Source organism: Abramis brama (genome assembly GCF_963993115.1).
Source record: "Abramis brama genome assembly, chromosome: 22".
Lineage (NCBI taxonomy): Eukaryota > Metazoa > Chordata > Actinopteri > Cypriniformes > Leuciscidae > Abramis > Abramis brama.
This window is the reverse complement of record NC_139984.1, coordinates 2,113,792-2,128,867: the sequence shown is the minus strand read 5'-3', so window position 1 is coordinate 2,128,867 and position 15,076 is coordinate 2,113,792. Positions and strand designations below refer to the sequence as shown.

Here is a 15,076-nt window from a genome sequence, read left to right as displayed (position 1 = left end):
TGACCAAGCGTGTGTTACCTGATCTCGGTTTGCTATCTGCGAGTAGGGCAGCTCTCCTGTCATTAACTCAAACAGCACCATGCCATAAGAATACACATCCGACTGGAAACTGTAAGGGTTGTTGTCCTGCATTCGGATCACCTCGGGTGCCTGACGGGTAAACAGCATAAATGTGGGTAAAGGGTCAATGACAGATGCTTGTCAAAATGTATTAAAGCCAGCAGAAGCGGAGAATCTGAGCACAGCACTGACCATCCATAAAATGGATCCCGAAGGTTGTTCCACCTGTTGAGAACCAGTCCACCTGGCCTTCACCGTGGCCAGGCCAAAGTCCCCAATCTTCACCGCCAGCCCTTCGTGCAAGAAGATGTCTGAGCTCGAGTTAAAGTCAGAGTCTAGCATCTACTGGCAATCTGCATACAGGCTAGTCCAAGAACAGCTCGCTCTGACAGGGAGGAACGAGTAGCCATGCTTCTTCATGCAGAAAGACACATTTATGAATCTATTTTCCCTTTATGCCCTTCAGATATAAAGCTGAAGAAAAGTACGGGTTCAGGTCAGGGCGTTCTGGAGGTCAGTGATGTTCATCTGAGTAAGTCTTGTATATATGGACCTTGCTGTGTCCATGGGGCCTGTCATTTAGGAACAGATTTTGCAATTACACGCATTTATGCTCACTGGAATTACTGGATGATGTCCTCTACACTCCCTTTAATATAACTATATAAATCAAGTGTGCTCTTGAGAATGCATGTCTGTCCATCAGCAATACTGCTGTGAGGGTAAGATGAGCCCCTGGATGTAGAAAAACCCTTCGTAAAAGATCAAACTATTAGAAATGCATGGCTGAAGTTTATTTGTAAGCAAGTAAGTGGCATAAAAAACATCAAAACACAATTTGACATTTATTAATTCGCCTGTCTAATAATGCATATGCAAATAGTTTTCTGTTCAAAATGAACAAAATTTAAATAATGAGTAAATGCATCATCAATCCTTTCTCTAAAACGTGTTTTTGTCTTGCCCTGATTCACTATGGTACGCCTATTAAAAGTATTTAGTTTTCTTACTGCCAGAGGGCCAAAACTTACATAGTGTACGATATAAACAGGGTTTAAAATGAACATCCGACCACGAGTTAAGTGCGAGTGAAAATCTACCATAGCGGGTAACAGGCAGCATTCATGTCACTACTACATTTTTCACAATCAAACTGCATAATATACCTAGATATATTAAAATGTTAGCAAAGAATGATAATCAGGTTTATTCTGATATTTTAGTTTTTTCTATTAAAGGTCATGGTATCGGCCGGGGGACACTGATGCAAGTCAACTCAAATATTCAAAGTTCTGCTGTCATTCAAATATTCAATGTCATGAACATTGCAAAAATTGGCCAAACCTGGGACTTCCTTTATAGGAACTACAAGCCAAAAATGTGTAAAGCCAGCCAATCAGAGCTTGTGATTTTGGAAAGCATTTACCAGTTTTTTGTGCAATATGTGCGGACAGAGACTAAAGGCTGTACAGCTAAGACTATCACATCTGCCTTCAGACCTAAAAACAGTGGAGAGGAAATGATATGTCGCATGAAAAGGATACTGTTTGATTTCATGTCCCGGTGGATGATGTTTTTTGCGTGTAGATAGCTGTGAGAGAGAGCAAACATCATCAATAATTGTTGAGACATTCACAATGAAGTCATACACACTCGAGGATTCCTCAATCCCAGGGTGTGACACTCACTCCATGCCCTGAGCAGTCTGTCTGGCGATATCTATCAGCTGGAACATCTGGAAGTTGGTCTCTTGCACATGGAGGTGTTTATAGAGACTGCTGCCTTCACACCACTGCGTTACAATCGCAAGATTGTCTTTCGTCATGTAGCCCATGAACAGTAGGATGTTGACATGTCTGGTTTTCCTGTTGGCAGAAAAAAGACAACGGGACACAACAATTCAGATGCATCAAACGCAAAAGTGCTGCACTGCACTGCAGTAGTGGTGCGCAGTGAGACCAAGTGCTTAAATCATGTACTTGTGTGGCCTTTGCAGGTTTTCCCCAGTGTGTAGAGCGTTATGTGTGGACACTGCAGGCATGCTTCTTCAAACTTCAATACATGTGTTGTGCTTCACACAATAGATCAGTCTGCTCTTGGACACTTTAATTTGGCAATGGTTTGTCTTGAATCAAGCTTTAAATATACCTATGCTTATAGACTACTACAATATACACACCTGGGCAAAGCCTAAAATGGCTAAACTAAGCTTTAAATGGTCTTAACCACAAATTACTGGTCAGGAAATTAGCAAGAATTTAGCAAATGCACTCCTGAGAGCGAATGTGCCACCATTTGCTGCAATAAACTGAATAGGTTAACATATTAAAGCTCATAATCATAGTAAACTATCATCACAACAATCAATATAATTATCGAATAATCAGAATAATGAAAATTGCATGTTAACGTGAATGAAGAGGTTTGCTCGTGTCATCTTACTGCGATTAAGTCCTAACTCTGATTGTTGGAAAAATTGCATTATTGGAGCACATGTAAACGTGGCCAATGTTCTCTTGAAGTGAAAAATACATCACGGAGCAAAGAGGACACTGAAACATGTCGACAGACAAGAGCAGGTTACTTTGGTACAAAATATCAGCTCAGCTTTCAAATATTTTAAATTCAAACAATAAATTCCATAACCATCATTTTCTTATAGTGCCTGATCATTTGTTAACTGCCCATTTACTGAGTGAAAACGCCGGACCACGGGACATAATTGCACCATTTTACCGTTTCTACAGATTCTACAACATGGCCCTCAGTGAGCGAGTAACATGGCCCTCAGAGAGCGAGTAACATGGCCCTCAGAGAGCGGGTGACATGGCCCTCAGAGAGCGGGTGACATGGCCCTCAGAGAGCGAGTAACATGGCCCACAGAGAGCGAGTAACATGGCCCTCAGAGAGCGAGTAACATGGCCCACAGAGAGAGGGTAACATGGCCCAACGAGAGCGAGTAACATGGCCCACAGAGAGAGGGTAACATGGCCCAACGAGAGCGGGTAACATGGCCCAACGAGAGCGGGTAACATGGCCCAACGAGAGCGGGTAACATGGCCCACAGAGAGCGGGTAACATGGCCCAACGAGAGCGGGTAACATGGCCCAACGAGAGCGGGTAACATGGCCCTCAGAGAGCGGGTAACATGGCCCAACGAGAGCGGGTAACATGGCCCACAGAGAGCGGGTAACATGGCCCAACGAGAGCGGGTAACATGGCCCAACGAGAGCGAGTAACATGGCCCACAGAGAGCGGGTAACATGGCCCACAGAGAGCGGGTAACATGGCCCAACGAGAGCGGGTAACATGGCCCAACGAGAGCGGGTAACATGGCCCACAGAGAGCGGGTAACATGGCCCAACGAGAGCGGGTAACATGGCCCAACGAGAGCGGGTAACATGGCCCACAGAGAGCGGGTAACATGGCCCAACGAGAGCGGGTAACATGGCCCAACGAGAGCGAGTAACATGGCCCAACGAGAGCGAGTAACATGGCCCACAGAGAGCGGGTAACATGGCCCAACGAGAGCGGGTAACATGGCCCAACGAGAGCGGGTAACATGGCCCACAGAGAGCGGGTAACATGGCCCAACGAGAGCGGGTAACATGGCCCAACGAGAGCGGGTAACATGGCCCAACGAGAGCGAGTAACATGGCCCACAGAGAGCGGGTAACATGGCCCTCAGAGAGCGGGTAACATGGCCCAACGAGAGCGGGTAACATGGCCCAACGAGAGCGAGTAACATGGCCCACAGAGAGCGGGTAACATGGCCCACAGAGAGCGAGTAACATGGCCCAACAAGAGCGGGTAACATGGCCCAACGAGAGCGGGTAACATGGCCCACAGAGAGCGGGTAACATGGCCCACAGAGAGCGGGTAACATGGCCCACCGAGAGCGGGTAACATGGCCCACAGAGAGCGGGTGACATGGCCCTCAGAGAGCGAGTAACATGGCCCTCAGAGAGCGGGTAACATGGCCCACAGAGAGCGGGTAACATGGCCCACAGAGAGCGAGTAACATGGCCCACAGAGAGCGGGTGACATGGCCCTCAGAGAGCGAGTAACATGGCCCAACGAGAGCGAGTAACATGGCCCTCAGAGAGCGAGTAACATGGCCCACAGAGAGCGGGTGACATGGCCCTCAGAGAGCGGGTGACATGGCCCTCAGAGAGCGAGTAACATGGCCCTCAGAGAGCAAGTAACATGGCCCAACGAGAGAGGGTAACATGGCCCACAGAGAGCGGGTAACATGGCCCACAGAGAGCGGGTAACATGGCCCACAGAGAGCGGGTGACATGGCCCTCAGAGAGCGGGTAACATGGCCCTCAGAGAGCGGGTAACATGGCCCACAGAGAGCGGGTGACATGGCCCTCAGAGAGCGAGTAACATGGCCCTCAGAGAGCGGGTAACATGGCCCACAGAGAGCGGGTAACATGGCCCACAGAGAGCGAGTAACATGGCCCACAGAGAGCGGGTGACATGGCCCTCAGAGAGCGAGTAACATGGCCCACAGAGAGCGGGTGACATGGCCCACAGAGAGCGGGTAACATGGCCCTCAGAGAGCGGGTAACATGGCCCTCAGAGAGCGAGTAACATGGCCCAACGAGAGCGGGTAACATGGCCCACAGAGAGCGAGTAACATGGCCCTCAGAGAGCGAGTAACATGGCCCACAGAGAGCGGGTGACATGGCCCACAGAGAGCGGGTAACATGGCCCTCAGAGAGCGAGTAACATGGCCCACAGAGAGAGGGTAACATGGCCCTCAGAGAGCGGGTAACATGGCCCACAGAGAGCGGGTGACATGGCCCTCAGAGAGCGGGTAACATGGCCCTCAGAGAGCGGGTAACATGGCCCTCAGAGAGCGGGTGACATGGCCCACAGAGAGCGGGTAACATGGCCCACAGAGAGCGGGTAACATGGCCCTCAGAGAGAGGGTAACATGGCCCACAGAGAGCGGGTAACATGGCCCACAGAGAGCGGGTGACATGGCCCTCAGAGAGCGGGTAACATGGCCCTCAGAGAGCGGGTGACATGGCCCTCAGAGAGCGGGTGACATGGCCCTCAGAGAGCGAGTAACATGGCCCTCAGAGAGCGAGTAACATGGCCCACAGAGAGAGGGTAACATGGCCCACAGAGAGCGGGTAACATGGCCCTCAGAGAGCGGGTAACATGGCCCACAGAGAGCGGGTAACATGGCCCACAGAGAGCGAGTAACATGGCCCACAGAGAGAGGGTAACATGGCCCACAGAGAGCGGGTAACATGGCCCACAGAGAGCGGGTAACATGGCCCACAGAGAGCGGGTGACATGGCCCTCAGAGAGCGGGTAACATGGCCCTCAGAGAGCGAGTAACATGGCCCTCAGAGAGCGGGTGACATGGCCCTCAGAGAGCGAGTGACATGGCCCTCAGAGAGCGGGTGACATGGCCCTCAGAGAGCGAGTGACATGGCCCACAGAGAGCGGGTAACATGGCCCTCAGAGAGCGAGTAACATGGCCCACAGAGAGCGGGTGACATGGCCCTCAGAGAGCGGGTGACATGGCCCTCAGAGAGCGAGTAACATGGCCCTCAGAGAGCAAGTAACATGGCCCACAGAGAGAGGGTAACATGGCCCACAGAGAGCGGGTAACATGGCCCACAGAGAGCGGGTAACATGGCCCACAGAGAGCGGGTGACATGGCCCTCAGAGAGCGGGTAACATGGCCCTCAGAGAGCGAGTAACATGGCCCTCAGAGAGCGGGTGACATGGCCCTCAGAGAGCGAGTGACATGGCCCTCAGAGAGCGGGTGACATGGCCCTCAGAGAGCGAGTGACATGGCCCACAGAGAGCGGGTAACATGGCCCTCAGAGAGCGAGTAACATGGCCCACAGAGAGCGGGTGACATGGCCCTCAGAGAGCGTGAATGAAGAGGTTTGCTCGTGTCATCTTACTGCGATTAAGTCCTAACTCTGATTGTGGAAAAATTGCATTATTGGAGCACATGTAAACGTGGCCAATGTTCTCTTGAAGTGAAAAATACATCACGGAGCAAAGAGGACACTGAAACATGTCGACAGACAAGAGCAGGTTACTTTGGTACAAAATATCAGCTCAGCTTTCAAATATTTTAAATTCAAACAATAAATTCCATAACCATCATTTTCTTATAGTGCCTGATCATTTGTTAACTGCCCATTTACTGAGTGAAAACGCCGGACCACGGGACATAATTGCACCATTTTACCGTTTCTACAGATTCTACAACATGGCCCTCAGTGAGCGAGTAACATGGCCCAACGAGAGCGGGTAACATGGCCCTCAGAGAGCGAGTAACATGGCCCTCAGAGAGCGGGTGACATGGCCCTCAGAGAGCGGGTGACATGGCCCTCAGAGAGTGAGTAACATGGCCCTCAGAGAGCGGGTAACATGGCCCAACGAGAGCGGGTGACATGGCCCAACGAGAGCGGGTAACATGGCCCACAGAGAGCGGGTAACATGGCCCAACGAGAGCGGGTAACATGGCCCAACGAGAGCGGGTAACATGGCCCAACGAGAGCGAGTAACATGGCCCACAGAGAGCGGGTAACATGGCCCTCAGAGAGCGGGTAACATGGCCCAACGAGAGCGGGTAACATGGCCCACAGAGAGCGGGTAACATGGCCCACAGAGAGCGGGTGACATGGCCCTCAGAGAGCGGGTAACATGGCCCTCAGAGAGCGAGTAACATGGCCCTCAGAGAGCGGGTGACATGGCCCTCAGAGAGCGAGTAACATGGCCCTCAGAGAGCGGGTGACATGGCCCTCAGAGAGCGAGTAACATGGCCCACAGAGAGCGGGTAACATGGCCCACAGAGAGCGGGTAACATGGCCCACAGAGAGCGGGTGACATGGCCCACAGAGAGCGGGTGACATGGCCCTCAGAGAGCGGGTAACATGGCCCTCAGAGAGCGGGTGACATGGCCCTCAGAGAGCGGGTGACATGGCCCTCAGAGAGCGAGTAACATGGCCCTCAGAGAGCGAGTAACATGGCCCACAGAGAGCGGGTGACATGGCCCACAGAGAGCGGGTAACATGGCCCTCAGAGAGCGAGTAACATGGCCCTCAGAGAGCGGGTAACATGGCCCTCAGAGAGCGAGTAACATGGCCCACAGAGAGCGGGTGACATGGCCCTCAGAGAGCGAGTGACATGGCCCTCAGAGAGCGAGTAACATGGCCCACAGAGAGCGAGTAACATGGCCCACAGAGAGCGGGTAACATGGCCCTCAGAGAGCGAGTAACATGGCCCACAGAGAGCGGGTGACATGGCCCTCAGAGAGCGAGTGACATGGCCCTCAGAGAGCGAGTAACATGGCCCTCAGAGAGCGGGTGACATGGCCCTCAGAGAGCGAGTAACATGGCCCTCAGAGAGCGGGTGACATGGCCCTCAGAGAGCGAGTAACATGGCCCACAGAGAGCGGGTGACATGGCCCACAGAGAGCGGGTGACATGGCCCTCAGAGAGCGAGTAACATGGCCCTCAGAGAGCGGGTAACATGGCCCTCAGAGAGCGAGTAACATGGCCCACAGAGAGCGGGTGACATGGCCCTCAGAGAGCGAGTGACATGGCCCTCAGAGAGCGAGTAACATGGCCCACAGAGAGCGAGTAACATGGCCCACAGAGAGCGGGTAACATGGCCCTCAGAGAGCGAGTAACATGGCCCACAGAGAGCGGGTGACATGGCCCTCAGAGAGCGAGTGACATGGCCCTCAGAGAGCGAGTAACATGGCCCACAGAGAGCGAGTAACATGGCCCACAGAGAGCGGGTAACATGGCCCTCAGAGAGCGAGTAACATGGCCCTCAGAGAGCGGGTGACATGGCCCTCAGAGAGCGAGTGACATGGCCCTCAGAGAGCGAGTAACATGGCCCACAGAGAGCGGGTAACATGGCCCTCAGAGAGCGAGTAACATGGCCCTCAGAGAGCGAGTGACATGGCCCTCAGAGAGCGAGTAACATGGCCCTCAGAGAGCGGGTGACATGGCCCTCAGAGAGCGGGTGACATGGCTCTCAGAGAGCGGGTAACATGGCCCACAGAGAGCGGGTAACATGGCCCAACGAGAGCGGGTAACATGGCCCACAGAGAGCGGGTAACATGGCCCTCAGAGAGCGGGTGACATGGCCCACAGAGAGCGGGTAACATGGCCCTCAGAGAGCGGGTGACATGGCCCTCAGAGAGCGGGTGACATGGCCCTCAGAGAGCGGGTGACATGGCCCACAGAGAGCGGGTGACATGGCCCTCAGAGAGCGGGTGACATGGCCCTCAGAGAGCGGGTAACATGGCCCTCAGAGAGCGGGTGACATGGCCCACAGAGAGCGGGTGACATGGCCCACAGAGAGCGGGTGACATGGCCCTCAGAGAGCGGGTGACATGGCCCTCAGAGAGCGGGTGACATGGCCCTCAGAGAGCGGGTGACATGGCCCTCAGAGAGCGGGTGACATGGCCCACAGAGAGCGGGTGACATGGCCCAACGAGAGCGGGTAACATGGCCCAACGAGAGCGGGTAACATGGCCCACAGAGAGAGGGTAACATGGCCCAACGAGAGCGGGTAACATGGCCCAACGAGAGCGGGTAACATGGCCCACAGAGAGAGGGTAACATGGCCCAACGAGAGCGGGTAACATGGCCCAACGAGAGCGGGTAACATGGCCCAACGAGAGCGGGTAACATGGCCCAACGAGAGCGAGTAACATGGCCCACAGAGAGCGGGTAACATGGCCCTCAGAGAGCGGGTAACATGGCCCAACGAGAGCGGGTAACATGGCCCACAGAGAGCGGGTAACATGGCCCACAGAGAGCGGGTGACATGGCCCTCAGAGAGCGGGTAACATGGCCCTCAGAGAGCGAGTAACATGGCCCTCAGAGAGCGGGTGACATGGCCCTCAGAGAGCGAGTAACATGGCCCTCAGAGAGCGGGTGACATGGCCCTCAGAGAGCGAGTAACATGGCCCACAGAGAGCGGGTAACATGGCCCACAGAGAGCGGGTAACATGGCCCACAGAGAGCGGGTGACATGGCCCACAGAGAGCGGGTGACATGGCCCTCAGAGAGCGGGTAACATGGCCCTCAGAGAGCGGGTGACATGGCCCTCAGAGAGCGGGTGACATGGCCCTCAGAGAGCGAGTAACATGGCCCTCAGAGAGCGAGTAACATGGCCCACAGAGAGCGGGTGACATGGCCCACAGAGAGCGGGTAACATGGCCCTCAGAGAGCGAGTAACATGGCCCTCAGAGAGCGGGTAACATGGCCCTCAGAGAGCGAGTAACATGGCCCACAGAGAGCGGGTGACATGGCCCTCAGAGAGCGAGTGACATGGCCCTCAGAGAGCGAGTAACATGGCCCACAGAGAGCGAGTAACATGGCCCACAGAGAGCGGGTAACATGGCCCTCAGAGAGCGAGTAACATGGCCCACAGAGAGCGGGTGACATGGCCCTCAGAGAGCGAGTGACATGGCCCTCAGAGAGCGAGTAACATGGCCCTCAGAGAGCGGGTGACATGGCCCTCAGAGAGCGAGTAACATGGCCCTCAGAGAGCGGGTGACATGGCCCTCAGAGAGCGAGTAACATGGCCCACAGAGAGCGGGTGACATGGCCCACAGAGAGCGGGTGACATGGCCCTCAGAGAGCGAGTAACATGGCCCTCAGAGAGCGGGTAACATGGCCCTCAGAGAGCGAGTAACATGGCCCACAGAGAGCGGGTGACATGGCCCTCAGAGAGCGAGTGACATGGCCCTCAGAGAGCGAGTAACATGGCCCACAGAGAGCGAGTAACATGGCCCACAGAGAGCGGGTAACATGGCCCTCAGAGAGCGAGTAACATGGCCCACAGAGAGCGGGTGACATGGCCCTCAGAGAGCGAGTGACATGGCCCTCAGAGAGCGAGTAACATGGCCCACAGAGAGCGAGTAACATGGCCCACAGAGAGCGGGTAACATGGCCCTCAGAGAGCGAGTAACATGGCCCTCAGAGAGCGGGTGACATGGCCCTCAGAGAGCGAGTGACATGGCCCTCAGAGAGCGAGTAACATGGCCCACAGAGAGCGGGTAACATGGCCCTCAGAGAGCGAGTAACATGGCCCTCAGAGAGCGAGTGACATGGCCCTCAGAGAGCGAGTAACATGGCCCTCAGAGAGCGGGTGACATGGCCCTCAGAGAGCGGGTGACATGGCTCTCAGAGAGCGGGTAACATGGCCCACAGAGAGCGGGTAACATGGCCCAACGAGAGCGGGTAACATGGCCCACAGAGAGCGGGTAACATGGCCCTCAGAGAGCGGGTGACATGGCCCACAGAGAGCGGGTAACATGGCCCTCAGAGAGCGGGTGACATGGCCCTCAGAGAGCGGGTGACATGGCCCTCAGAGAGCGGGTGACATGGCCCACAGAGAGCGGGTGACATGGCCCTCAGAGAGCGGGTGACATGGCCCTCAGAGAGCGGGTAACATGGCCCTCAGAGAGCGGGTGACATGGCCCACAGAGAGCGGGTGACATGGCCCACAGAGAGCGGGTGACATGGCCCTCAGAGAGCGGGTGACATGGCCCTCAGAGAGCGGGTGACATGGCCCTCAGAGAGCGGGTGACATGGCCCTCAGAGAGCGGGTGACATGGCCCACAGAGAGCGGGTGACATGGCCCAACGAGAGCGGGTAACATGGCCCAACGAGAGCGGGTAACATGGCCCACAGAGAGAGGGTAACATGGCCCAACGAGAGCGGGTAACATGGCCCAACGAGAGCGGGTAACATGGCCCACAGAGAGAGGGTAACATGGCCCAACGAGAGCGGGTAACATGGCCCAACGAGAGCGGGTAACATGGCCCAACGAGAGCGGGTAACATGGCCCAACGAGAGCGGGTAACATGGCCCACAGAGAGCGGGTAACATGGCCCAACGAGAGCGGGTAACATGGCCCTCAGAGAGCGGGTAACATGGCCCAACGAGAGCGGGTAACATGGCCCAACGAGAGCGGGTAACATGGCCCACAGAGAGCGGGTGACATGGCCCAACGAGAGCGGCTAGCGTGGTTTATCAAGTTAGTGGTATTACCTCCTGCACATTCTATTTGTGCGTGACATGAGCGCACACAACGTGTCTTCTGCAGGTCGTGCTTACCAGGTTGTTTATAAAAGCCGAAATGTGCCCAGATGTAGGCTTTTAAAGTAGTTGGAGCATTTTTTACTTTCTCGCACTTGCGTCTCGCCTCCCTCTGCCATTGTATGATACCGCGACAAAGCACTTACACGACTAATGACGTCAGAAAAGCGCCAGTACATTATAACCGGTCATGGTCTATTACTGAACCGATACCGAATCGTCCTCATCTGCATTGCGATGCATCGTAGGAACAATTAATTTCGACACCCCTGGGGGGGTGGGGGGGTGGGGTGCTAATACAATGCTATATCATATATGTACAATAATGTTCAATTTCAATAGTACATTGAGATTAATTTATTGACACAGAAGTCATGTTTAAAGTGATAGTTTCATCCATAAAAATAAGTTCTCGGGTGCGTAGAACAAAATAAGTTATATCAACAAGTTGCCCACACGCTGAAAAAATAATCAGACCAAAAAAAGTATATCAAACGTGAATCTTTAACTTGCATGTGAAGAAAGGTGAAAAAATGTGCAGTGTTTTAAAAATAGAAGATACTTTTTTGCTAATTTTGTTTTGTTTAGTAATATACTTTTTTAAATTTGTATTCCCCCTCATTGATTAAGCTCAGCTGCTGAAAATTGTTTTTTACTTTTTTTGGTCTGATTGCATTGTTTCAGTGTGCGGGCAACTTCGGCTACTTGGCTGAAACAACTTGAGTGATGAAACTTTTTTTGCATGCATATTTATTATACACTCTACACTCTCTCTCTCTATATATATATATATAAATAAATAAAACAGTTAGGTCCGGTCGAACAATGTATTAATTAAATTCAGATTGGATTATGTTGGTAATAGGCACTTACCTAACGCTAAAAGAAGTTTCGAGCCTGTAGTGCTTTCGAATGGTAGCTGAGACCTAGTCTTAACATTTAGGAACCTTTATGAATAACACTTATTCATAAGTCTAGGAATAAGAGTAAAATTATACTTAAAATTTACAAAAATGTTACTCTGAGTGGCTTTATACATGCGGCCCCTGGACGTTCTGACATTATAATGCCACATCCTATGAACGGAAAGTGGTGTATATATAAATACTATAGTAATGCACAACGCTAATGACAAACGTGTATTATTTATAATCAGGGTTCTTGCAGGTTTCATAAGACCTTTTTAAGACATTTTAAGACCATAAAGATTTAAATTTAAGACCTACACGACGCATTACCAAATAAATATTCAAATCAAAGAATTAATTTTATTTTAATGAATTCAGTAATTGAAAAAGCATTAATTTAATTTACAGATAAATCACATTAGTAACCTTCCACACCCAACAATGTGTGTCAGAGAAAAGAACAGAATCAGATATAATTTTTTTTATAGAAAATTGTACTTTGCATATTATACTGTAAAAAACACATAATTAGTTGATTTTAGTTGATCATAGTTGATCATAACTAGAGATGAAATGGCATGAACATTTAATTTCATGATTATAGTGACAAAAAAGATCACGATTATCACAGAATCCTGTTCAGAAAGTACTAATACTACACAATGAAATCAATTCACCAAGTTTTATGTAAAAAACAGCAATTCAATAACAAATAAATTTAGCATCAATATGCACTTTTTGTTTACATAAACATTAAAATAATACCATTAAAAATGAACATTTTTAAAGTGTCTTGCATGTTATATACTAACATGTACAAGTTAAAATAAAGGTTTGACAAAAAAGGTTTTATAAAAAGATAAACCTCACATATTTCAGACTTTAAATATTTTTTTTTTTAAAAAAGAATGAGTCCAAAAAGATAAATTACTGACATGTACAATGCAATTTAGCTTATCTTTTATTATTAATAGTAATATTAGGTCCGATTTTCTCGTGGTGTCTGTTATTGCTATGCAACCATGCACTGCGCTCTCCACAACGAGAGGTTTTAGTGGCTAATAGATTTCCACCACCGAAAAACGCTTGCTGTAGCTCTGCTACAAGATTCATTTACGGAGAAGAGAACAACACCCGTAGTGTTTGGGTGCACCCCCATCCTTCATGTTGACTGAGCTTTCAGACAGCGCCTGAAAAAAACGAGCGCGTCGCTTCAATTATGAGCACGCTTACCGCGCGCCTACATTTGAACGAACTTGAGCGTGCAAAAGACGCGATATGTGAACGGCCTCTTGGCGAGCGACCTCCAATCAGGCCGTGAGCGACGTGTTGGAGACCCTGCTCTAGAGCTCCGCTTTGTAGGCTACGACTCGATAATTTTTGCTACTTTGTAATAACTTTCTGCAGCCAGCGTTTCTGGAAATAAATGAGGGTAAACCCTTTTAAAGACCTGACTAAATGAAATTTAAGACCGCGGATGAAAATCTGGCCGTTTTTAAGACTTTTTAAGGCCTTAAATTTAAAGTTCAGAATTTTAGACTTTTTAAGACCCCGCGGGAACCCCGTATAATGTTGAGTCTGGCAACAATGAAAAAACAGCTTCACATTATATAATACAAGAGTTATGAGGGTCGCTGATCATTTTCAACATGCTCCAAACTATTATGGAGAAAATCAACCCAATTTTGTAAACAATTTTATAAGCAATTGCTCTCCTGTGTGTTTGCAATCAAGACTAGTGGTGTTAAATGTTACAGTAAGTTATATTGTAATGGTAATAGGTTCAGTAAACAGAACTATCATTAACTATTAAATGAGTACATGGGGACAGAATATTCATCTCTGGCTAAACAATTACTGTCATATGCCAGTCAACAAAGCCATCGACACACTGCTCTAAAACACCATCCCTCATAAACTCAGTTATCAACGTGAGCATCTCACCTGAGAACTGCCACCTCGTTGCGGAAGGCCTGAAACTGCTCCGGGGTCGGGTTGGTGACCTTTAATACCTTCACAGCCACGTCTCCTACAGCGAGTTACAGCGCGAGTTAAGCGGGTCATTAGAGACTGAAGCTGGCGAGGTCAAACCGATGCTTACCGTGCCATTTCCCTTTGTATACGGTCCCGAAGGAGCCCGACCCGATCCGGCTCAGCAGCATCACCTCAGTCGCTTCAATCTCCCAGTAATAGCTGGAGTCTCTTTTGTCCCGCGGCCGCTGTAAAACAATACCTGATGTTAGCACTTAAGAAAGTGCGCTAAAACAGTCATGTTTGACCCCAAGAAACCTTTTTAAGACCATTAAGATGTTTTGGCATTGTGATATTCCTTTAACAACAATTAAGCACATTTTCCATCTAAGTGATCATTACTGTAATGAATATTTAAAATCATAATGTACAATTGTACAGTATACATCATTATAGTATTTTAAATGTGTTAAAATGCAATACAAAATGAGTCAGTTCAGTGACAGTAGCAGATGTGAGTATCATGAGCTTGATCACAGGAGGTGACAGTAACTGAGAGAGTTTTCATTACACTACTGTATATAATGTTGAATATAATGTATAATAATGCAATGGGGGAATATCTGTGGGTCCTGATAAAGCCAGATGTCTGATGTTAGCAGTAAAAGTGGCCTACATTATTATAAATATATCTAGTCAGTGACCGATCAAGCATATTCATCTAAAATAATCCAGTATTTTCAGCTTCAGAATCATGAATATTGTTATTCTGGCATCTCTATTGTCCTGTGCTTTGGGTTTCAGCACCAAGTCCAAGTCTATTCATTTACACACACAATGTGAAACCAAATTTATCATTTTAATCAACAGTTAATTTTAGGTTAATCTTTTAATAATATCGTATCGTGAGTTCAGTATCGTGATATGAGGGTACCGTTACACCCCTACTGATCACTTGTGACCGGACCACTGAAAATACATCTTAATACCAGGTATAATACCATTTCCAGGGCATTTCTCACTATGATAATG

The 15,076-nt window shown here is 50.0% G+C and overlaps 1 protein-coding gene across 3 annotated transcripts in view; it reads right to left on the bottom strand.

Annotated features, from left to right (window-relative positions):
- The window catches only part of raf1a (Raf-1 proto-oncogene, serine/threonine kinase a), a 41,824-nt gene that overhangs the window by 11,607 nt on the left and 15,141 nt on the right, over positions 1–15,076 (bottom strand). For all 3 annotated transcript variants that reach the window (XM_084099105.1, XM_084099104.1, XM_084099106.1), the window contains 6 exons: positions 14,175–14,292; positions 14,018–14,102; positions 1,749–1,925; positions 1,605–1,651; positions 253–371; positions 19–150 (listed from right to left, as the gene is read on the bottom strand). In XM_084099105.1, the coding sequence (XP_083955231.1) occupies positions 19–150; positions 253–371; positions 1,605–1,651; positions 1,749–1,925; positions 14,018–14,102; positions 14,175–14,292 (678 nt within the window). The remainder of the gene's footprint in view (positions 1–18; positions 151–252; positions 372–1,604; positions 1,652–1,748; positions 1,926–14,017; positions 14,103–14,174; positions 14,293–15,076) is intronic.